Source organism: Ictalurus punctatus, chromosome 13, assembly GCF_001660625.3.
Source record: "Ictalurus punctatus breed USDA103 chromosome 13, Coco_2.0, whole genome shotgun sequence".
Taxonomy (NCBI): domain Eukaryota; kingdom Metazoa; phylum Chordata; class Actinopteri; order Siluriformes; family Ictaluridae; genus Ictalurus; species Ictalurus punctatus.
In genome coordinates this window covers 27787-53351 of record NC_030428.2, presented here as the reverse complement: position 1 = coordinate 53351, position 25565 = coordinate 27787, and the positions used below count along the sequence as shown (strand labels likewise).

The 25565-nt window shown below is 43.2% G+C and overlaps 2 protein-coding genes across 5 annotated transcripts in view; both read right to left on the bottom strand.

Moving 5' to 3' along the window:
• ccser2b (coiled-coil serine-rich protein 2b) overlaps window positions 1-17300 on the bottom strand; it is a 47899-nt gene extending 30599 nt beyond the window's left edge. For 2 of the 4 annotated variants that reach the window (XR_008397633.1, XM_017483748.3), the window contains exons 1-3: window positions 16642-17110; window positions 2870-4210; window positions 2038-2240 (exon numbers count right to left, since the gene is read on the bottom strand). Coding sequence is in view for 3 of the 4 variants with exons in the window: in XM_017483748.3 (XP_017339237.1) it covers window positions 2038-2240; window positions 2870-4169 (1503 nt within the window). In the remaining variant the exon portion in view is untranslated. Of the gene's footprint in view, window positions 1-2037; window positions 2241-2869; window positions 4211-16641 lie in introns of all 4 variants that reach the window. The other 2 variants (XM_017483749.3, XM_017483750.3) reach the window with 2 other exon arrangements.
• A 539-nt stretch (window positions 17301-17839) lies between these two features.
• Window positions 17840-24173, bottom strand: si:ch211-207i20.2 (C2H2-type zinc finger protein). The gene is made up of 5 exons (XM_017483752.3): window positions 23803-24173; window positions 21552-21720; window positions 20015-20073; window positions 19523-19625; window positions 17840-19186 (listed from the first exon to the last, which is right to left on the bottom strand). Exons 1-5 carry the CDS (start codon window positions 23992-23994, stop codon window positions 18174-18176), a joined length of 1536 nt encoding a protein of 511 aa, XP_017339241.1. The 5' UTR covers window positions 23995-24173; the 3' UTR covers window positions 17840-18173.
• Between the last annotated feature and the right edge of the window lie 1392 nt (window positions 24174-25565).

Sequence of the window (25565 nt, the reverse complement as noted above, 5' to 3'; positions counted from 1 at the left end):
TATTTATATTTGATATAATGTTCACACTTATCCTGTAAAGTGTAGCCAATACATTCTACAACAGGAAGGAAGTTCATCCATGCAATATTGTTCAACACCACCAGAGGGCTCTCTCACAACATACGCTGTCTGAACACAGTCCTTCCCAGGATAACAAACAACTTCATCCATGAAGAGTTTTCCTGCAGAGGTCAGTGATTAAAACTAGCTTTAAGACTAACTTGAAAAATAATTTTAAAAACAGTTCAAATCAAGAAGAGAGCAAAATCAGTGTAACCTGAACAGAACCCTCGCTGTGAGTCCAGTCCCAGTTCATTCATATTTCATGAAGACGGCCTGATGGTTGGGATCCGATCATATAACACAACACCCAGAAAACACAGATCGGATAATAAAAACACCTGAAGAGCTTGCTATAGCTCCTTGGCTATTGTTTGCTTTCGAGTCTAGACTCTTCCTTAGTAGCTAACTCAAAATGACTCTCCGAGATCAAATGGAACATACTGGGTAATTATATCAATTCTCTTTATAGCCTTATTATCATTATTAATGCAGAATTAATCCCGTTACAGTGTCACAGTCATGCTGAAGGATTTCTTCTGTAGTAATTTTCATAATTTAAATGAACAAAAAAAACAGATCGGTCACATGGAAAAAGTAACCACACCCCCATATTTATCACACCTTCAAATCCCTATAATTAGAATCAGGTGTTGAAGATTGGGTGCTGGTGATTAGAACCTGCATAGGGAGTGCAGGTGGAACCGGTCTTATTTATACCCCTCTCATATCTAGTGTCTGGTGTTCCCTTTGCTATTGAGGTGTGTGGTCATGCCAAGATCTAAAGAGTTCTATAAGACCTTCAGGAAAAAAAGGTTGTGGATGCCTAGGAGTCTGGCAAGGGATCTAAAAAGATCTCCAAATTATTTGAAACACATCAGTCCACTGTAAGGAACATCATCTACAAATGGCGCAGATTTCAAAAATACAGGACTGGCCCTCCCAGCAAATTCAGCTCAAGATCAGACCGTCTGATGCAAAAGGAGTCTCCAAGAACCCAAAATTTCATCACAGGATCTGACAGTAAGTCTTGCAACTGTTGGTGTCAAAGTGCGTGCTTCTACAATCAGAAAGAGATTGCAGAGATTTGACCTGCATGGAGCCATCAGGAAAAAGCCTCTGCAAAACTACAGTTTGCCAATGAGCATGTAGAGTTAGGGTTAGAGTCAGGTCCATAAGTATTTGGACAATGACACAATGTGTTTTCTTTCTTAAAAAGAAGGAGCGCACTGGTGAGCTCAGCAACACCAGAAGGCCTGGAAGACCAGGGAAGACAACTAAAGTGGATGATCGCAGAATTCGTTCCTTGGTGAAGAAAAACCCCTTCACAACATCTAGCCAAGTCAAGAACACTCTGGAGGAGGTAGGCGTATCGTCGTCAAAGTCTACAATCAAGAGACGCCTTCACGAGCGTAAATACAGGCGGTTCACCTCAAGATATAAACTCAAGATCTGAAAGGCCAGATCAGACGTTGCTAAAAAACATGCCTGAAAAGAAAACAACCTTGACCAGCTCTGGAACAAGATTCTTTGGACAGATGAAACCCAGATGAACTTGTACCAGAATGATGGGAAGAGAAGAGAATGGAGAAGGAAAGGAAGGGCTCATGTTCCAAAGCATACTACATCACCTGTCAAACATGGTGGAGGGAGTGTTATGGCATGGGCACGTAGGGCTGCTAATGGAACTGGGTCAACTGATGAATTCTGAAGTGTATAGAGTGTTACTTTCTGCTCAGATTCAATCAAGTGCTGCAAAACTGATAGGACAGCGCTTCAGAGTACAGATGGATAACGACCCAAAACACAATGCAAAAGCAACCCAAAAGCTTCTTAAGGCAAGGAAATGGATTTTTCACTCACCTGACCTCAACCCAGTTGAGCTGATTTTCACTTACTGAAGGCCCAGAGTATGGTTTATTGTACACCTTCACTGATCTACACATAAATACACACAGTCTATGGAGCCTAGCTTACCATGCTGTTAAGGTTGGAGTCAAAGCTTCCACAGAGTTGTGTGGCCCGTCCAATCGGCTCCAGAACCTCCTCGTCCCACATGTATGTTCCGCCAGAGCTGTCAGAAGGGGAGAGCTCCAGGGAGGAGCCATGCGGTAAATCTCTCTCTGCAGACAGTGCTCGGGTCCCACAGCGACGTGAGGCATCAGCCACCTCGCTTCTACCTACACACAACACAACCAGAAGTTCAGCACCGACACCGTTTTCACTTTCCTTTCCATTAGATTAAAAGATCCAGTGAATTTTCAGCCGACAAAAAAGTTAAGCTGCATTCATTTTTTAGGACTTTCAATCCAGTTAAGAATTACTATTGTTAATAGTAACTGTGATTAACAATTACCACAGTTAATCACAGCATGTGAAAGTAAAATTAATTAGGGTAATTTACGCAGTGTTACAAAAAGTGATAGTCAAGTTTGGTTTTCATATTGGTTCCGTCAGTGATCCCTTTCCCATGATGAAGTGTATGTATATATAGAGGACCTGATACGGCATATTAGGCCAGTCACGATAAATACATTATAGACTAATCGCACGATAGATGCACGTGACCTGGATAATTTTTGCTGACCTCGATATTGCCCATTGTGTCTACATAAGAATGAAGGTCACCAACATTTGTAGCGTTTGTAATAATCCAGTTGTAGTCAGTAATCTGGGGGATCGAGCCGCTGAAGTTGAACGGTGAACGAACGGTGCTAAACTGAAACACTTTACTAGCGGCTGTGAGCTAACTGTCGGATTTGGTAACGTGCACAGATCACACTCAAGATGAAAGTGTACCTGCACTTACCTGTGAGGCCCATCTCAGCCCAGTCTACGGTCTCAGACATGAAGCTGTGCAGACCCTCCTGACGGTGACCACCACAGAGCCCTATGCGGTCATTTTTTCCCTCGTGAACAGACATGAGCAGAATTCCGCCTCCGTTACCCAAGTCATCAAAGTCGTCCATGTATTCTTCACTCACATCATTGCGTTCCAGAGAAGATGTGGATGATAAAGACATGTCCTCCAAGACCTCCAGAGATTGACCTCGGCTGTCATTTACCACCTTGGCGGAAAAGGGTTCCTCGGGAGTAGTTCCAGCACTGTGTGTGTTGCTGGATGGTTCAGAAATGGGTGTAGCTTTTTCTCGATAATCTCCATCCCTCTCTGTAAATTCCATCTTCCCTTGGACTTTAACCGGCAAAACTGGGCGGGGTTGCTTGATGAGCGATGGCCGCGTTAGCTTATAGCTAAGTGATGATGACTTGCCGTCAGTGCAATTAGGCAGAAGAGATTTCTTCAAAGTTGATTGTGGTATGGAGGAGATAGTACAAGTTGCTATTGTAGGCTTTGCTACACGATCTAACACCATGGAGGCCTGAGTGACAGGAGACCTGGCTACCGGAGACTGTGCCAGTGGCCTGGGCAGCTCTTTCACTAGCTCTGTTGCCCGGTTAAATGAGAAAGAACGTGTCAGAGGTGGGTTAGTGGCAGCTACAGGCCTCTTTAAATAGGAGAAGCTTTGAGAGCGCACGACGTTCTCAACAGAGAGGGACTTGAGACTGTCACTGGAGTGTGAAAGGCTGCTCTGAAGACTTCCCTGGGGAGATGAGGAAGAGCCATGACTAGCAGCGACTACATTCCCCCCAACCTTGCTGTATAATGGCTGAATGGGTGAGGGCTGTTTGGGGGCAGTAGTGCGTGGGTTTGTTTTTATGGGCTGATTAATAGTCCTAGCAATGGTACCGGGTACAGCGGGGATGGAACGTTGGGTTTTACCCACTGGGGCAGCTGAGGGCTTTCTAATTTGCCTGACAGTCACAGCAGAGCGTGGCTGCTGCTGAGAACGGAGAACTACTTGAGCCTCTTCTCCAGAATCTGGAACATTCTCTCCACAATCCTCCCTCCCCTTCCTCCCCTTCATAGGGAAGGGGGCAGGGACCTTAATTATGCCGTTCTGCTTTCCTACAGATACTCCTTTAGCCCATCCAGAGGAAACATTATGGGTCGAGCCATTGGTTAAGGGTCCAGCAGCAGGTGTAGCACGAGAGCCAAATTTTGGTAGTCTGGAAACCATAGTGGGCTGCTTGAGGGCGGTGTCCTCCATTGACTGCCTTCCCCACCATGGGTGTGAGCACAGGGTCCAAGCTAGGGGTGGAACAAAAGAGAGCGAGTTAGATGCATCAGGCAGCATTATCAGGTAATTAACGGGAAGTTAAGACATTTTGAGCATCTTTAGTGAAAGAATAATAAAAAATTTTAATGCAACTTTCAAGCAATTCTGACATGTGATCAGAGGTTAACACATGAATAACCGACACCACAGTGCCATGAGGAACCACACACACTTTAGGATTAATCTGAAAGGTGATCAGCCTGTCTAATCGCTATGGTGATGATGTCCACCCCTTAGTGGGCCAGACTCTAATTAGATAAAAATAAATCTGAGGGTCAAACTTTCCACAACAAGGAATGTTCTGCAGTTCTGCATGCTCACCTTAACAGAACACTGCAAGGTCAATACATTGATTTAAAAATTAGGTGAGCAGAAATCCTAAGTTCAACAATAAGGTCAAAACAAAGCCATCAATACATTCACGGAAACCTTATCTCCAGAGAATACATTTCCCTTTCTTGTTGAAGTGATCTCCAGGTGGGACCTTAAGGAACTCCGGCACAATGGTAAGATTCCCCAAAGGTCTCTCTGGGAATTGGAGTGGATGTAGGTTCTTGCCCCTATTCAAAAATGGCATCATAAGTTAAGGAGCCAGAGTGGTGCCATCCATGGTGTAGTGATGCACTGTGATGGCAGCCACACAGACCTTTAGCAGAGAAATGCACCAGAGCCAGTCAGTGAGGTGCACACCATTCAGTACTATGGGCTCTTGCTTTCAGTTTACTGGACTTGCACTTGAACTTCTTGTGTCAGAGCAACAGCTTTGTTGGGGTCGAACATCAAGAAGACCACGAGCCATGACACGTTTTTAGCTGTAAAGTATTCCATCACCAGCCCCTGCCCTTATGGATGTGTTCTGTGGGACTCTTTGGTTGTGGTGTCACTGTTTAGCGCCCCATAAGATGAATGAGGTCTACTACAGGTCTGATGGTGTGTCTAACGCTTGTGCAAAGGATCAACATCTGTAGATTGAAAGGTTTGTTCTAAAGCTAATCAGTAAAATACACAAATCACTATGGAGCTTATCTGGCCAAGCTGTGCTTTAAAGCACTCAATAAAATTCTTGTACTGTGGCATAGCAAGCTACTCTGCAACCATACTGTGCAGCATTAAGATAGCCAGTGTACATATAACTGCTGCCTGTCTTCAGCTGCTGTGACGTTCAGACACCAGCTGCATGAGCGTTCAGTCTCGCAGAACGGCTAAACACTCTGTGTCATGAAAGATTGGAGATATCTGACCCAAGTAAATAAATAACGAGAAGTGTGTGAAGGGAAACCTGACCTCGGCCATAGAGCTGCACATTAGAGGAAATCCAGCTAATTTAGCAGATTCAGCAGCAAACAGTGAGTAGTATAGCACGAGAAAACTATTCAACAGTGACACCAAAATGTAGTCATGCTCCCGCTACTGGGTTTCTTCCTCTTATCATCTTAGGGAGTTTTCCTCACCACCATCTCCACCGGCTCGCTCAATAGGGATAAATTCACACACTTAAAATCTCTATACTGTGTTTATATGTTTCTATAAAGCTGCTTTGAGACAATGTCTATTGCAAAAAGCGCTATACAAATAAAATTGACTTGAATTGAATTGAATGCTCTAAGCATCTAACGCAGAGGGAGATGCCAAGCAGGTGGGATGAATGAGAAGTGAGTGCAGCGTACTGAGCAACAATACAGAAAGTTAGCAGATAGCTAGTGAACAAGAGATGAGGATAACAATGCTAAGACAAAGGCAATTCAAGGTAGCGGTCACCTCAGAGTTTCATAGCGTTTCACTAGAAACTGCTATCTCCAGCTTCAAGCGCAGTCACAAGCTTCTACACAGAGAGCTGCATGTGGTTCGATAGGTACACAACCAGAAGAGGAAATGATAAGATCGCTGCATACAAAGGTATCTGTTGTAAATATTGTGTCACACACTGCTTTTCCAACTTTGGTCTCAATACGAGAAGGCGGTTCTTACTGGTGGTTTGCAGCGGCGAAATTGAACAAGACCTTCATTCAGTGTAAGAACAGAACACTCATCCTGTGACTACGGCTTGGAATGGATTACTGCTGGAAGCTACAGATGCACCAATGATAATAAACACACACTACTTCATCATTTACATGTCTCCATGAAGCTCATGCAGCCAAAGAAGACTGGAGGATTGAGAAAATAAGTAAGGACTATAACACGCTTATTTTTAACCAGCAGATCAACTGGATGGTCCAAGTTAAATGTCTGAATTAGTACTCTTCAGTAGCTTCCTTCCTGATCATCATATACAGAGATGTTACGCAGTCATGTCATTTTCAGCGGCAGAGGAAATGCCTGTCGAAGCCGCTGGTGTCGAGAGCTACGTGTTTATTTAACCAGCTTTAACTAGCTCTATTAGCTACTGGACTTGGACTAACTATTGCTTTTCCCAAAGTCAAACATTTTTTTTTAATTTAGCTTTTATTTTCTCCATTTTATGTTTAACTGCGAACTGGCTGTGAGGTTATTTATCAGTTTTGTGCTGCATTGTGCTCAGCTTAGACATGCTACCACACACTGATTATTTAACTAAAACAGCATGACATCAACTGATCTATTCCAGAGCTAATACATCTACACGGTTGTTTTTAAATGTATTTTAATATGACCATATTGTACAAGTTTTAAAATGATTTTGAATAAAATGATTTCGTTAGTAACAAGATTTTCATTTTAGAGAATACAATCAGGAAAGTTAAAAGAAAAAAATAAAGCCTTTATAATAATATATAAGGTGGACTTCGTAGGGTTCAAGGTAATATTAGTGATTAACTTAAACTGCGAGACCGAACTTTGTAAACTTAGACACTGTTTGGTTTTTATTGAGTAATAGAGGGTTTTTTATTTACATTTTTTGTAATTGTCTAACTGAATTAACAAACTCAAAACACTGTCCGTCACTAATCCACTGGCTGTCGTCACTAGTGAAGGGTGTGGAGGGGGGCAAAGGGGCAGAATGACGGTCACAGAGGGCCAGGAGACAGGATCTGTTTACATTCTGCCACTTTAGTCATGGCTGCAGATAAAAGCCTCAACCCAAACCACACTGAAGGATGGTTTATAATGAAACTGCTGCCATGTGAGCTGCATTTCAGTAGGGCGATGGAGATATAAATGGAAACTTCAGCTACTACCCATAATCCTCCACCATCAATACAATCTGCAAAACAGCAAACTCTCTCTCTCAATCTGCACATGTTTCTCCTGAGTTGCCAGTGATGGTGACTACTTCTGCTCTTCTGAAGCTCTACTTCTGCTTGGAGCCTCCACCCAGGCTCCAACCCAGATGAGGACGGGTTCCTCTCAAGGTTTCTTCCTCATATCGTCTCAGGGAGTGTGTCCTCACCACCGTCACCTCTGGCTGCTCATTAGGGTTAAATGCATACATTTAAATTCTGTAAGCGGACTTTGTGGCCATGCCAGTTGTTAAAAGTCCTATACAAATAAAACTAACTAGAAATGTTCTTGTGATGGTGCAGAAACACCAGTACGGACAGCTGCTCTCGACAAAGTGTTTATTTAGGTGAGAAAGCGAGATTTGAGGATCGGTTGTATTCCAGCGTGGATTTCTCCTGGTGTAAAAAAGGGTTTACGGTGTGAGCCTGGCTGTGAGCGAACATGTGGTGTGTAGTCTGCAAAACACCCGATCACAAGAGATAAAGAGGTGTAGTGCGAGTGTACAGCGAGAGTGAGATTCGGGAGGCAGACTTCACTCTGTATAACGAAACAAAGCTAAGACGGCCATTATCAAACCCTCAGCGCTTTATCCCCTTTACAAAAGACCAAAGCATGACTCAGGTCTGAGCGCTCGTATCTGACAAAGACAGAGTTTGCTTTACAGCAGGAAGGAAACCACATAACCTTTGTAAAGCTGTTTTTTTAACATTAAAAATTGCTCTTTGAAGTTGTAGCCCTGGAAACCCTACAGCAAAAATATGACTATTATACTTTATTTCAAGTACATCATACATGTCTCTATGGCAACACATTAGGACACCTCTAACAACCACACAAGGTGTCCGCCTTGGGAAACCGCCTGAGACCTACTTTAACTTCCGTGCACAGATGCTAGAAGATGGAGGTGACGAGAGCGAGCAGGAGCAGACGTTTATTAGCATGAACTAATATTACATTACAGAGTGTTTAGACTATAACACTTAGAACAATGACGATAATTTCGACTGGGACACATCCACGAGTCCACTCAATCCTGAAATCCAATCTAATAATGTAGTATTACAGGAGGACAAGGACACCTACACTGAGAGAGAAAAATAATGAAAGTAATGAAGTACTGACCTTCTCTGTCCTGAAATGGGTGTGTAGAGAGAGTGTGTGTGTGTTGAGGACAGGTGACTTTACTGCATGATTGTAACGAGAGCAGCGACACACCCGCGTCCCGTCTGCACTCATCTGACTAAGGTGTACACTCATTTGACTAAGGTGTGCCCTCACTTGCGTGTGCTCTTCGGTTTGTCACTGGAGACACACCTTTATTACCAAATTACACACAACAGACTAGTCTCTCTCTCACACACACACACACACACACACACAGTAAACAGCAGGAGTTTCTGGTGGCGGGAGAAGACTGACAGGAGAAAGTTGTTCAGTTTGGTCATGTGATGATGATTAATCTCTCCCCAACCTCATCTCTTAACCCACTAACTGACATGACTCTACCTGTGAATTACCATACAGTGCCATAATTTATGCTCACTTTCACAGCACTCCATTCCCTTTTTATTCTCAAATGTCATTTTACCATCAGTCTGTGACCTGAGGCTGCAGGAGCTTTCCCTGATCATCAGGAAGCTCTGACCCATGTTCTGCTCACTCGAATCATCTTAATGTGGCTCGACGCGCCATCAAAACCATTTGCTTGTGTGAGGAAGTCCTAAACCTGTTCTCCGGCGGTGAACTGGGACGAGGAGAGGCACTAGCCTGTCAGAAGAGGCTAGGTTATGTAATGGAGCATTAGTGTGGGAGCCCTGGCTGTGTGTGGAGACGAACTGAGAGAAGTTAAATGACTTCCATGAGAGCAGGAATAAAATCATCATCATCATCATCATCATCATGGTGTTCAGTGAAATGGAGACATGACTCACTCCACTGCAGTGCTCAGGACACGTTTAAAGTGAGTTATTTGTGTTGTGACACAGAGATGGGGTTTATGGGTAAGTGTGGCGTGCAGGGCAGGGTGTGGCATACTGAAAGACTAACAGCATGGCCTGTTTATCTGAAGTGCTCTGTTTGGTTGAGGAGGAGCATTAGGATGGTGAGATTGTGTGCAATATGACAACAGCAGACCCACTGTTTTCCAATAAAGGAAAGAAAATCTCCATCTTTAAATCATTCTTCATCATTACATAAATCACTGACAATTAGCACTAGGCCTTCCGCAAAACCTGAAGCGTGCCGGAGGAAGCGTGCCAGAGGAAGGGTGCCGGAGGAAGCGTGCCGGAGAAAGCGTGCCGGAGGAAGGTTATCGGATCATATGGCATCAGATTCAGTTGTATGGTTGCATTGCATATGGTTGAAGATGGCGGCGCACACAGTTGCTGCGGCTCACGGCTCTCCTTTCCAGTGCTCTCTTTCGTTGTTTTTGTATTATTTCTTTATTATTTGTTTACAAGTCAGAACCTTATGGATATTGGGGACCAACACCGCATACCTATTACGAGAATGTTTCATCACACGCACAACATCCCAGACGACATAGCGAGATTGCCGGGCTCTCCGTGGATTGTTGTCGGGTCCAGAAGGCGGCGCAGACGGAGGAGGGAGAGGAAGCAAAAGCGGGGATGCAGGTCCGGTATTATGCTAAGGCTAAGAAAACAACCACACAAGCCACCTTTACGGAGCCTGTTTCTCTCCAATGCCAGATCCCTAGTGAATAAAATCGACAACTTGGAATTACAACTAGCTGGAAATCGCTACGTTCGTGACTGCTGTGTTTTGATTATTACTGAAACCTGGCTTCATCCAAGGATACCCGATGCTAGCATGCAGCTAGCAAGTCGTACTATGCTTCGCTGGGACAGGACTGAGGACTCCGGTAAGAGCAGAGGGGGGGGGGGGGGGGGGGGGGGGCTCTATATGTATGTGCATGAGAATTGGTGTAACAACGGAACAATGATAGACAAACATTGTTCCCCTGACCTCGAGTACATGTCCTTAAGATGTCGGCCCATTTTTCTACCGAGAGAGCTAACAGTAGTGATTATCACGGCTGTGTATATTCCACCCGACGCCAATGTGAACACGGCGCTCTCTCTCCTGTTGAACACCATAAACGAGCAACAGAGGGCTTACCCCGATGGTGTTCACATAATTGCAGGAGACTTTAATAAAGCGAACTTGAAGACTGTACTCCCGAAATTCTATCAACATGTTAAGTGTTTTACTAGAGGGGCGAACACTCTGGATCATGTTTACTCCAACATTAAGCACGCGTATAGAGCCATACCTCTCCCCCACCTCGGCCAATCAGACCATCTCTCCCTCCTGCTCTCCCCTGCCTACACCCCCCTCAGACGCAGTGTCAAGACCACTATAAAGACTGTTACCACCTGGCCTGATGATGCATTCTGCAAACTACAGGACTGCTTCGAACAGACAGACTGGGATTTGTTTGAACATCAAGAGCTAGAAACATTAACAGGAACGGTACTGGACTACATCAAGTTCTGTATCGGAAATGTGACTGTGGGAAAAAACATCCGGGTTTTCCAAAACCAGAAACCATGGATGACCAAACAGGTCCGCACACTACTCAAAGCCCGCGACGCTGCCTTCAGGTCTGGTAATAGAGCTCTGTGCAGAGCTGCCCGTGCCAACCTGAAAGGTGGTATTAAGGAAGCTAAGGCGGCCTATAAGAGGAGCATAGAGTCCCACCTGTCCAGCAAAAATAAAAGGGAGGTGTGGCAGGGCATACAGAACATCACGAACTACAGAGGCCATGAGGCGACAACAGGAGACCTGAGTGCGATTCTGGCAGAAGAGCTAAATTGCTTCTTTGCTCGCTTTGAAACATCACAACAACAGCACTCATCTGCTCCAGCCCCACCTCCACCCTCATCTGGCCCCCGTACCAGTCCAGCCCTGCCTCCATCCCCTTCTGGTTCCTGCACCACTCTACTTACTGTGAGGGAACATGATGTTAGACGGATGTTTCTGGCAGTGAACCCCAGGAAGGCTGCTGGCCCAGACGGTGTACCTGGCAACGTGCTCAGATCATGTGCCCACCAGCTTGCCCACATCTTTACCAGAATTTTCAATCTCTCCCTGGCCCAAGCAGTCATCCCGTCCTGCCTAAAATCAGCCACAATCATTCCAGTGCCAAAGAAGTCGCCCACCACTAGCCTGAATGATTATCGTCCTGTAGCCCTCACTCCAGTTATCATGAAGTGCTTTGAGAGATTGGTTCTTCAGCACATCAAGGACTACCTCCCCCCAGATTTCGATCCTTTTCAATTTGCTTATCGTGCAAACAGATCCACAGAGGATGCTATCGCCGTAGCTGTCCACTACGTGTTGAGACATCTAGAGCAGCAACAGAGCTACGTCCGGATGCTTTTTGTGGATTACAGTTCGGCTTTTAATACAATCATTCCGGACATTCTCGTCACCAGATTGGTCACCCTTGGCCTCCCCCGCCTCACGTGTGCCTGGATAAAGGACTTTTTCACCAACCGGTCCCAGACAGTGAGACTCGGACCCCACCTCTCCTCCACTCGCACGTTGAGCACAGGTTCTCCACAGGGCTGTGTGCTGAGCCCCCTCCTGTACTGTCTCTACACATATGACTGTAGACCAGTCTACAACAATAATCTTATCATCAAGTTTGCTGACGACACCACAGTGGTCGGATTTATCTCAAAAGGAGAGGAGGCAGCCTACAGAGAGGAAGTCCTAAACTTGGCAGCCTGGTGATCAAAGAACAATCTGACTCTAAACACCAAGAAAACCAAGGAACTTATTGTAGACTTCAGAAAACACAACACGGAGCTGGCCCCCCTCTTCATTAATGGTGAGTGTGTGGAGAAGGTCCACACCGTCCGGTTTCTTGGCGTCCTTATCTCTGCAAACATCTCTTGGACGGACAACATCACAGCGGTTATCAAGAAGGCTCAAACGCAGCTACACTTCCTGAGGGTTCTCAGGAAGTACAATCTGGACTCCAATCTGCTGCTGATCTTCTACCGCTCGTCCGTCGAGACGTTGCTGACATACTCTATGACGGTGTGGTACGGTAGCTGCACCGCAGCAGACAGGGAGAGGCTTCAGAGGGTAGTAAGAGCAGCACAGAAGATCATTGGCTGCCCTCTCCCCTCCCTGATGGATATTTACACTTCCCGTTGCCTCAGCAGAGGAAAAACCATCATTAAGGACAGTTCTCACCCTGGCTCTGATCTGTTCAATCTGTTGCCCTCAGGGAGACGTTACAGGTGCATCAAAACAAGGACTAGTAGTTTTAGGAATAGTTTCTTCTCGAAAGCTATTATCATGATAAACAAACACATGTACTGAGTCCACAGCATATGTATATAGTGTCTCAAAACCGTGCATTTCATAGTACCTCCCCCATCGACCCCAATAGCTATCTTGCATATCTATCATGCATATCTTGTTTATTTATTTTGTTTATTTATCTTGTTTATTTATCTGTGTATTATTTGTTTATTCTTCTTGTGTATTGAATGTACATGTTTGCACGGAACAAAAAGGAGTGGTTCTTAATTTCATTGTACATATGTATAGTGACAATAAAAGGCATTCATTCATTCATTCATGCATTGTGAACCGATATCGTATGGTGAGGAAGCCTGGGGTTTTCTCTTTCATCATCACAAGTGTACTGAGAGTAAAATACGCCACTGAGTCTGTACCACCTCACAGCAGGGTGCAGATATGGAAACACCACCTAACCCTCCATCTCTCCCTCTCCATTTCTCTCTCTCCCCCATCTCTCTCTGACCCTGAGCTGTGTTTATGCCAACACTAAACTGGAAACTAGCAGTGTCTGTGTTTCAGGAAGTAATCATTAATAACAGCACATGAAAATGTAATATCTAGCCCACCAGACAAGTCTGAACTCTCCTCTACCCGAGTTATGGAGTTAAGAGCCAGTTTATGATTATTATTCTCTTCTAATAAAGTTTCTATTGTTTGGGCCGTGAGCTGTGGAGTTCTATCCTCACATCACACGTAAAAGATATTTTCTCTGATTAGTCTTTATTTCCTCTGGATGTGTTTAAGCGTGAGGTGACTGCGTGTAGTGAACAGGAGAGTTATATCACTGCTTTGACCCCGGTTTCCCGGTAACCTCAGTGTTCCTGAAAACGTTAATCCAACTAATTAATCCACTTATATAAAAAACACTCGGTCAGACGACGTCCCGGCCCACGTTCGTGGTGCTGTGTCCGGTCCGGAGTTAATAATCAGCTTCGTGTGAAACTTCTCATCCAAGTGAAGGAACATCTTCAAGATTCATTACTATCCATCTGGAATGAAGCAGTCACGAACCGCGATGTTCCTTCAGCTCCAGAGTGATGAGCGAGCAAGTGATCTCCCTCAGCACCGCCGTAACCTCCCTAACACAATACAATCATTATACAGGAGCTAGGCATCACTGCTTCACTTCCTCCTCCACACACAGCGTCATCACCACCATCACCACCACCACCACTCCTCCTCTCTCAGTCTGACACTCAAACTACACACAAGATACACGAGCTGGACATCAGGAGGTCAACTACACAGAGCTGGACCACACTCTCACACTCACACAGAAAGCTGAACATTAAGGGGACAGAAATAAAGAAAAAAAAGAGTTAATTTTGTGAAACCCGGGATTTGAAAACACATCCGTCACATAGACCAGAGTCCCATCAGAATCTCAGAGCCATCCTGTAATATCACAAGTGTTTATTGTTATTAATCTCATTAGCATGCGAGAATGTTAATCTCTTCACCATTGATAAAGGATTAAATGTTAAATAAACGTCTCCTTACAGAAAACATTTATAAATATAAACCACAGTGCTGTTGAGTTCTGGACTGTGAAGGTCACTCCTTTGCTGGTTCAGTCTCTTCTCATCTCGAGACTGGACACAAGGCAGGTCTTCCCCTGAGCTCCTCTGAGCTCCAGTCCACCTCAAACTGATCCAGAATGCAGCTGCACGGCCGGTTTTCATCCTTCCCAACCACACCACCACACTGCTACGCTCCCTCCACTGGCTGCCTGCAGCTGCTGCATCAGACTTTAAACACTAGAGGTTTTTGGCTTTGTAGGGAAACATCAATCACTTATCACACACCCCGCACCGCACCTCGCTCCCTACGATCCTCCAGCACCGCTCGACTGGTCCCACCAGCTCTCAGGATACAAGGAAGATCTGCATCAAGACTCTTCTCTGTTCTGGCACCTCGCCGGTGGAAGGAACTTCTCCTAGACGTCCGAACAGCTGAGTCTTCAAACCACGTCTAAAGACCTACCTCTTCCTGAAGTACTTCAATTAGCACTTTAAAAATAAACCCAGACATTTGTGTCATCTGTGTTTTTATACTATATTCCCTCACCAACAGAGGTCTTAAACGGATGGTACTCTCAGTCCGTGACCTAGTGAACCGGTATCAGGTATTTATACCTGTATTAAGGTATTTTGTATTAATAGACACTTCAAAGCTCTTCTGTAAGTTGCTCTGGATAAGGGCTTCTGCTAAATGCCGTACATGTAAATGATGGATCAGAATATTGCCCTATTCAGACAGGATTAAATGTACATGGGGTCCTGGGGTAATTTCCTATTTTCCAGGAGCTAATCTGTGAGATCCGAGATGCCAGTGTTCCTGACCCCTTCTGTTCTCCGGACCTGCCTGACCCGTCCTGATGTCCTACTTCTGGTTCTGATCAGATGGAAGTCATATGCTGCTGAGGATGTCCCCACATGGTGCAGCCTAAAGATCATTGAGATTACTGAGGACTGTACCACTGAAAAAACATAAAGATGGCTATAGACCTCAATTCAACTCAAAACAGTTATGCTATGACAGCTTTAGGACTACAATAACCACAAACAGTTCTGCACTCGAGTCTCCATCAGTGAACAGTGGAGAAGTTCAACAAAACATACTTCATGTAGAAACTGTGATGAATTTCCTGCTTACACAACTGCACTATTTGAGCATGCAGTATTAGCACATTTATAGAAGGAGTGCATTTATTTATAATCGCACCGTTTATAAATTTATTTATAATTCTCCGTCCTCCACTGAGAAGATTACAGGCTGAATTCCCTCCTGTCACTAAACTCATCAGGATCATTTTAGTGCAGATAAGCATGTCCATGACCTTCTATCCAGATGTGGCCTCATAGTGGAATAAAAATTGCTTGCTGTGTTTAGTCTCGTAGCGTCTCAGTGACCCACCCTCAGATATTAAACACCAATCAACAAGCTAAACATGGACGCTTCTCATAAACTTTCTGATGATTGTTTTAGTGTATGCTCACGTTGCTGCTGGAACTCTGGCTGTAATTCACTAGAGCCTCACTCGTCCTGTAGTCATTTTATTTCCGTCCAGATGCGAGAGTTTAAACAAAAGTTTTTTTAAAAATAATTAATCTATTATTTATTACCCACATCCCCCTGATAAACAAATCCAATCCAAATAGTGCTAATAATAAATGAATAATTAATCTATTGCCTCATGTTCATCCTTTGATCTCAAACCCAAATGTCACTGTAACTATGAACAAATAAAAAGTATGACGTGTCGCTCTTTAATAAATAAAACAAAACTGTAATTGTCAGTAAATTGCTGTGGTGTAAGAGGAATAAAACACTTCAGGACTTGCCCTGTTTTACATCTCATAAATTTTTCTATTCTTATAAAACCGTACTCTTATTATTTGTCCCTAAATGTTCCTTATTGATAATTTGCAAATGATCATGACGATGCGATGAATATGTAAATGAGTCCGTGACGTCACATGACTAGTGAGTGTGCGTTACAGCGGTGTTAGCACTCAGCCCGAGATGTGACACAGCAATTATCATTTTCACCTCAGATCTATAATCAGTGTCTAATCAACAACTGAGAAACGGTGTAACAAGAAAACAAGATATTATCACATGCGGTAAAGTGTTAATAAGGTATTAGCGGCTGCAGAGCTCACTGAACCTGCATCATGCTAATAATGCTAACTCGCCTAGCCGTGAGCTAGCTACTGTCCGGATGTAAACAAAGTCCAGATTAGCTCAAATACACACACATTAAATCACATTCACACACAGAGTCCTGTAGACAGCGTGTTTATAACCGGGGAAGAGAGAGACAGCTATAACGTCAGACATGTTCCTCCTCCTGTCTTACCTTCAGAGCTGAATGTGAACGCGCTCCACACGGTGACTCGGCGGAAAATAAACACAGATACGATGAAACTTCCTGCACAAAGCCGGACTCCAGCTGCTGTATGAGCGTTAGCGGGACTTTATTATATTACAGAAACACTGTAAATAAGCATATTCTCTTCTATAGCGCGTGTGTACGTTGGCGCTGCAGCCGTGTGACTGAGGAGTGATTTTCTCTGAATCAGAGCACAGCTGATGCTGACGTCACTCTCCTTCTGGACAGCGCCTCTTCCACAGCGCCCCCTAACACCGCTCTGAGTAACACACGCTGAAACAGGAGCAGAGCTGCAGCACACACACTTCAGGGGAAAGTAGAGAACTCATTTGCATATTCGTTGCATCGTCATTATCATTTGCATACCAAATAAAAAAAAGAGTTGGGTAATACACACGAAGAAAATGGTTTCGAAGGGAAATTACTGTCTTACATTACTGTAAATATTACCTGGTGTGGGAAGTGATAGCTCAGTGGTTAGGACGTTGGCCTTCTGATCAGAAATACCAGCAACGCCAAGCTGCCACTGAGCAAAGCCCTGAATCCTCAATTGCTCAGTTGTAAAGGAAAAAAGAATGAGATAATTGTAAGTCACCGTGGATAAGGGCGTCTGTCAAATTCCGTAAAAGTGCACAGGTGGATTGGTGTTTGGGAAAAATATGATCAGTGATACCGATTACTCAAAAACTCACTAGATTTGTCGTTAGGCTCTTTTTTAAATAAAGTCCGTAAAGTTTACGACCAACCGAGTTCATGGTGTTAAAGGTTGGAAGGAAGTAGCAGAGATCCTTGCTGGTGTCTGTGACGAGTGGATGTAGTGCATACAGTTAGCTCACTTTGCTAATATAATCTGAGAACGAAGCTAATACGAAGCCAAGCACGTAACGTCTAAATCGTACAACTTATTGTCCCCGAGATTAATGCGTTATTTAATCTGTGTTTCTGTTAAGCATCACAAGTGGCCCATCACCTGCTAGCATGAATGTAGGGTCAGAAACGTTTCTGTGAGTTTACAGTACGAGTATCTGATCCATCTGCTGAAGTACTCACACACTGCATCGGATCGGGGGAAAATAACAAAATCTGATCTAATCTGATCCAGTATATTGACCTAAAATCAGTCATGTTTAGGACACGATGTATCTGATACACAAAAGCAGAGCAGTACATCATCTTCATATTTATTTATTCTAAAATAAAAAACATTTAAATGTCACAAATATAAAGCAGCGTCTCCAGCACCTGTATGCCGTTTTGTAAAAACAGTGTGGAAATGTGCCGTTCCTTTTAACACCCGATCATCCCTGTTTACTAAACAATGATAGAAATGATTTAATATAACAGTGAAATATTTTATCCATGTATTTGCAGACAGCCAAATTATTATTAATATAAATATTCATACACAGCGCTGTGTCACATGGTGGAAACGAACCAAAACAGTACTTGTGTAAATGTGATCGTTCACAGAGAAGTAAGGCCGCCGCCGCCGACGCAGACTACGCTGAAGCGTACACACACTTGTGCATTTTGAGATTGCGTGGGTCGGAGTAGCGCTTTCCACACTTGTCACATATGTACTGTTTGCCTCCTCCGTGGATGTGGCGTTTGTGCGTGCGGAGGTGGCTCCCCTGACTGAAGCATTTCCCACAGAACTCACAGCTGTACGGCTTCTCACCCGTGTGAGTGCGCTCGTGCAGCTTCAGACTGTTGGTGTTGTTGAAGCGCTTGCTGCAGTAGCTACAGCCGAACGGTTTCAGGTCCGAATGCGTGCGGCTGTGAGACACCAGGCTGCTCTGCTGGCTGAAGCTCTTGCCACACTCTTTGCATGTGAACGGCTTCTCCCCGGTGTGAATGCGTTTATGGATCTTGAGGTTCACCGTGTGGCGGAACGTCTTCCCGCACAGGTCGCAGGAGAACGGCCGCAGGTCCGTGTGAATGCGCTCGTGGTTGCGCAGGTTCACCAGGTGTCTGAAGGCTCGTCCACATTCCGTGCAGGAGTGCGGTTTCTGTCCCGTGTGGATGAGCTGGTGCGTGATCAGCGTCTTCGCTCGGGTGAAGCTCTTGCCACAGACCGAACATGAGAAATTCTTCTGGCCCGTGTGCGTGTGCTGGTGCCGGGTCAGGTTCTGCGAGATGCTGAACTTCTTGCCGCATACGTCGCAGCCGAAGGGCTTCTCTCCGCTGTGGACGGCCGCGTGGGTCCTGAGGTGCGCCGCCTTCCCGAAGCATTTGCCGCAGTCTTTGCAGCAGAAGGATTTTTCTACCGTGTGAACGCGATGGTGATCTACCAGGCTCCGCTTGTGAGCGAAGGCTTTTCCACAGAGCATGCAGCTGAACGGTTTCTCTCCGCTGTGACTCTGCCGGTGGGACGTGAGGCCGCTCACGGACGGAAACGTTCTCCCACACTCAACACAAAGAAAAGAATTTCCCCCAAAGCTAACAGCTTCCTGGTGACCTTCACCGACCTCTGCGTGTGTCCTCACGTCCTCCGACGCCACGTCCAGGTGATCTGTAATGAGGAAAATAAACACAAACAGACTAACAGTATTGTCAAGGAAGTGATTCAGTGCTCATCACACAAGTCATGAAAATCCACCAAACTCCACTGACAGCTCAACAGATCAATTTAAATTCACTTTTTATTTCATTTTTACTATGTGACTGTACAGCATTTTGAGCTACTACATGTATGAAAAGTGCACATTAAAAATGTATTATTTATTTAGATTTTATTAAAAATACTGAGGCATTAACGTCACATGAGCGAGCTACTGTTCTTAAGGAGTGAGAAATAAATCAGCTCCAATCTTTGGTCTGTTTTGGACGATAAACTCAGAGGTCTCACCTGAGATTATTGACTTCAGGTCGATGTTTCCAAGTTCATCTTTAATGGTCACAGCGAGCGTGAGAGGAGATTCAGGACGCTGAGACTCCACCGTGTCTGCAGCCTGAGACAAATAATTACAGTCAAATACACACCTACCCATTTAGTTTCATCTAATTAATCTGCTCATGAAAACTGTATCCTGCATACAATCTGTATGGATTACTGCACTTTTATATCTGGAATATACAGTTTAAACTGTTTATGCTTATTATGTTTACAGTGTATAGCACAAGCCCTTATCCAGAGCCACGTGTAGAAGAAGAGCTCTGGAGTAAAATGAGCTTTGCACTTTACGTGCTCAACATACTCACACGGGTACGAAGAAAATCAGCGTTTCTGAGACCGTTGTAAATCTGGTGGAAAACTTTTGTTCGCTTTGGCTCACGCAGACATTCACACACAACTTTACTAAAAGACTTGGTCTTCATATCTGCTTATAACTTCACCTACCTCATGACTTACTCGTGCTTCAGAGTTTCTCCCACGGCCATCATAGGAATGTTCCTCTTCTGAAATTCAAAGAAATAAATGGTTCATTTTGACGAATCTACATGATGCTGATCAGAAAACTGGACTCAGATCTGAACACTGAAGTGCTCTATAGCGGGTACAGAATACCCATAATGCACTTTTACAGGGAATAGTGAGTCAGGCATCATTCCTGAAAAACTCTGTTGGGTTCTTTTCAAAACTCTGACTCCCACAACCTGCAGTCTGGTATTCAGTCACAGTCCACCATCTTTAAAGTGCTACTGAAATCAAAATCAGGTTTGCAGAGTTTGTTCATGTCCCTTAATGCTATAGACAACAACGTGATACCTTAAAAAAAAAAAAAAAAAAAAAAAAAGATTAAAGTATTTTGAGATATTCTCATTTTCTGGGTAAATAATAAAAAAAATATTTGATGATTCATATCTAGTCAAAACTTTGTGTTCCTCCAATTAAATGCTCTCTATGATGTAGATGCCCCGCCCACAGGGGCGTGTCTTGCTCTACAGTAACAGGTCGTTATGCAGTAAACATGGTTTTTCAGTGTTTTTGGCCATGAGGTTTCACACACAATATTCTCTTATCCAACCATTGCGTGGTGTCAGAATAAATGGGCGGGGTTTGTTCGTGTGGAAGAGGGCGGAGTTTGTGAGAGTTTTGGAGCGTTCAATGCCGGAATATAACTATAGACTGATGAAGAATTCCGTTTTTATACATTATCTCTGTCAGTAAGGGTCACTAAAAGAATCTCGCTAAACTCTTCACTTCTCTAAGCAACTCTCGGGTCAGTTCAGATCGACCGGGGGTGTGGCAGGGCATATCTCGATTTCTACTGGCTGTTGTGTAAATCAGCCAAGAACTTCAACACCAGTCACTCTGACTTCCTGTTTCATCAACATACGGAATCAAATCACAGCGAAGGAATCCATTTTGTGGGAACTTTAATGATATAATAAAGCCAATTAGCCACTGGAGGGCGGGTTATGGTGATCTTATCACAAGTATTACTTCCACAAAAACAATACGAGAAAATCCAGTGTTCAGTAACATTCATTATCAACAATTATTCCGCCATACAGTGTAGTCTGTTACAAGTCAGCTTTGGTTGCTAAGCAACATAAACAAAGATTCAAAGTGTATTCTATGAACAGACCAACAAGTGTAGAGTGAAGGTTTTATTAATACCGAACACTGTGTGTAATGTGTGTGTATAACGAGGAGCGTGACTCAGATCAGACTTTTAGACCTGGAAATTTACATATTATACTAATTTCCACACACTCAGAACAGTGGTTCTCAAACAGAACCGTTCTACTGGGTTAACAGACATCCTGGAAATAGATAAGAACCCCCTACTGGGCTGAAAACCATGAACACTGAAGTTCTTCAGGTCTTCCAGTCTTCAGGTGTTTCTTGGCAGTGCTGATTAATACTCAGCGTGTGTGTGTGTATGAAACGGAGTGTGTGTAATGTATGAAGTGCAGCAGTAAATACACACCCGGACCTCCAGCTGACAGAATGTTCAGAATGCTTCCTGGACGTTTTGCTCTTTTTCCAGAGAAGGTTTTGCACTCCAGATCCAACAGGAACTTGTTCTCATCTACAAGCTTGATGATTTTACCCAGAGCCTCATTACCCAAGACCTCCATGAATGATGCAAACTGTTTCTGGGAGAGAGAAAAAACAATACTGAATATCAGTTTTATTGTCATGAACAAGCAGGAACCGACATGGCTGGTGTTTACATTAGGGGTTTAATCATCATCAATTTAAAAGCTGATGTCTGAAATTAATTGATGAAACAATCATTATAATAAAAGGACAAATAAATTGTGTTCCAGTTTTTAGACTGACATGTAAATCATTTAACAAGGAGAGTAAAACATTTGTTAATTTGTCTTTAATAATTCTTTGCTACACCATCATCCTCCTCCTTCATGAATGAACAGCAGACGAAGCCTAACTAAGGTTCTGAACAAAGTTGTTCACATATCGATCTCATTATAACAAACCGTATCTTGTGCGTATGTGGCGACTGTGGATCAGGTGGTAGAGCGGGTTGTACACTAATCGTAGGGTTGGCCATTCGATTACTGGCCCAGGTGACTCCACATGCCGAAGTGTCCTTGAGCAAGACACTGAACCCCAAGTTGCTCCCGATGGCAAGTTAGCACCTTGCATGGCAGCTCTGCTACCATTGGTTTTGAATGGGTGAATGAGACACCGTGTAAAGCGCTTTGGATAAAAGCTCTATATAAGTGTGCCATTTACCATTTTATCACAGTGAATTCATTCGTATCGTCAAATATCGAATCGTTGCCTGATACAGAGATTGTCTTATATAACAGATCGTGCCTCACTAATAAACTCTTTTACTTATTTGGATAAAAAATCCAAAACAACAAGAGAAGCTTAAAAACAGCTCAAATGTATGGCATTATTATAAACATCAAATAATTTTACCTGTAGAAGTTTTACGTAGTTATGTATGATTCAGTTTGTTTATAGAATGTAATTTACTGTCATCCTTTTTCCATCCCTTCTGCTATTTATAGCGTTAAAATTGCCGCTGTTCACACTATACTACTGAAGCCCTAAGCAGCCATGCATTATTACTTTTTTTTTCTGTTGTTTTTTCGTGATGTCGACATTGTTTTCTCACGATGTTATTTTATTGTGAGAGAAACTGGCACTTTGTGAACGGGACTGGTGTTATATGCATCTTCTCTTCATCATAAATGTAATAATGTCCCGCTGTAGAGATGGACTTTATCTCCACATTAAGAAAGAGAGGGGTGTGTGTCCCCCGTCTCAAGTCTCAGACACTTATGTGGAAGTCGTCAATCCTGCAGGGATGAGATATTTTTGTAGGCCACCCCAGAGATTAGCATCACCCTGGTTCCCTCGACACAAAGCCAATAAGATTTTTCCATTGGCTTTTGGATTACTGCAGAAAATAAACTCTGTGACCAACAAAAGTTTATGATTCGTTCATGTTGCATTCATTAAGATAAGATTCATTCGATTTTGAAGCCTATACACTCGCCAGAAGTAAAAAGCTAATTTTAGGCTATAAACGAACTACACCACGGTCGCATGACTTCAACGTCATCACCACTACACTTCCGACAACTCTTTGTCTCTTTTTTTTTTTAAACAATACATTTGGAAAATACTACAAATTGATAAATCTACAAGTTGAGTTGTAAGAGTGTGAGTATAAACACAGCGAGGTTGGAGTAGAAGAGTTTTCCTGTTCGGCGTGATGACGTTTAATGTCCGCGACAACCTCTGTAGTCCCATTTAGCCACTTTTAGCTACCGTCTATATCACGACACGTAAAACCTTTTTCAAAAATCCTGAGTGGGGTATTACTGATGTACTTTATGGCGTGGTATAAAACGTGAACATATATTGAGCTTGTGTTAACCACAGACCTTATTTCAGGCATTTAACTAAAAACCCCTTCAAAAACCCCATTGACTTCGGGATGATGGATGTCCAGTACACAGGGAAATTAAGTCGAGATTTTCACGAGAAAACAACAGAAAAAAGTAATAATACATGGCCGCTTAGGGCTTCAGTACTATAGAACAGATCATATGTTGAAAAGAGTTTGGATTACACTTTGAGAGTCGACACTGTGTCTTCGCTCATATGTGTGAGTCGGTTCAACGAATCGGTTCATCCGATTAGCGGCCATTTTCGTCAACTTTAACATCACATCACAAGCAAACGTCTGAACGTACCATCTTCTGCTCGGTTTCCGTCTGTATCACTTCTTTTAACTTCTGTTTTTCACTTTGTTCCTGAGAAAGCTGGAGGTTTAAAATGAACTCGGATCTTTCCTGCAGCAGTTTGCACATTTCCACCACAACTGTGTGAATTAAAGCCTGCAGCACCGAGGCTAAGCGCGTCTGTAACGCCACACACTGCGACATGACCTGCACTTTATTCACTTTTACTGAAGACACGCAAATAAACACTATTTTTATTAAAGGGGAAATAGTATAGAAAGATACTTTTCTACCGAGCTAGTAAAATTACTCCAACAAACAGTCGCAGCCGATAGTGGAAGTACACTGCCATGTGACCTTTTAGATCCGGTTTATTCCTGTCAAAATAAAAGTTGTGATCTTCCCTTTCTTTGGGCTTTCGGGCGCTTTATACCCAGCGTACGTCCCTGAGAGTTTGTTCAAAATCGTTTAAGTGTCTGTACACTGTGGTGAACTGTGGAGCAGATTTCCTCACTGTGTTTAGGGCTCCGAGCACTGACCGTGCTGGAACCCTGTTGTTTTTGTTAGGATTTTTCTTCTTATCCTTCTGATTCTCATCTGAAATGAATGGTGCAGACCAAATTAAGATCAGGAAACAGGTAGTACTCTGTGCCCAAAGAAGGTCAGTGAGACAGGCCCAACTGGCAATGTTTACATTGTGGCCAATATTTCATTAATCGCGAGTCTCACAAACAAAATTATTTTTTCCCACTGATTTCTTGGGTTCTCACAAGCGTTATTGTATCTTTACATATTTGGTGTCATACTACTACAGTGTGGATCTTAATTATAAAAAAAAACATGTTGAGAATCAAAGTAGATGAAGCTAGGGGCGTTAGCTGGACTGTTGATCGTCCAGTACTGAGCCCAGATTCATCTCCATAAGAAAACCTGTAAAAACACACTTTGAAATGGACTGGTTCTATTTCTTTCTTGGATGTGAGGGCTAATTGCTTAAAAAAATGTGAAAATGAACAAAAAGCTGGATTCATAATAAAGTGTGCCTTGGGTGTTATCATTTACGTTTACATTTATTCCTAGTGGTGACATCCACTGTTCCTAGTGGTGACATCCCTACTTGATTACTTAATTATTAAAAGTAATGTTACTTAGTAAGTCATGTGTATGAGATAATTATGTAATGGCCATCACTTAGCAATGCAGGTAAAAAAAAATATATAATCACACATCTTAATAAGGAGTGATTGTGTCGTGTCCCCAAACAGGAGTGTGTGATTATATTTAGGGTTAATGGTAACCACCAGGTGTTTGGGGGTGACATGCAATTTGTTTTTACATTTGATTATTTATTCATTTACTTGAGATAAATCAAGTACTCCTCATGATTTTATGTCAACTGAGAGAATGCACTTCAGTGAAAAAGAAAACTTGCTTTTGTAACTAGGATTGTTTTTGTAATTTTAGGATTTTATCATTCAGTGTGCTATTTTATTATGTTGTAGAGGATGATGAAGATAATCATTCCAATTATTATTCCAAGATTATTCCAAGATTTCCAAAGGAAACCATCCTAGTGGTCCGGAGCGTAAGGAAGTAGGAACTAAATCATTCACTTTTAAGATGCACACTAAAGCAGACGACATAAAATAAATCTCTAAGACAAACCCACGGCAATACCTTTATATTTCTATATAAACTCATGGTGTCAAGGATGTTGTAAGTCAATAAATTACATTTCTTAATTAGCTAAAAAAAAATAGTAAGACAAAGACAAC

Bases quoted from the DNA above. Each gene is read 5' to 3' on its own strand.
- si:ch211-207i20.2 (XM_017483752.3), bottom strand. From the start codon at position 23,994: ATGTCGCAGTGTGTGGCGTTACAGACGCGCTTAGCCTCGGTGCTGCAG. The intron at 21,721-23,802 runs GTACGTTCAGAC...TCTCTCTCCCAG, and splicing joins CGGAAACCGAGCAGAAGATG to AAACAGTTTGCATCATTCAT. The intron at 19,187-19,522 runs GTGAGACCTCTG...TCCTCATTACAG, and splicing joins CCTGAAGTCAATAATCTCAG to ATCACCTGGACGTGGCGTCG.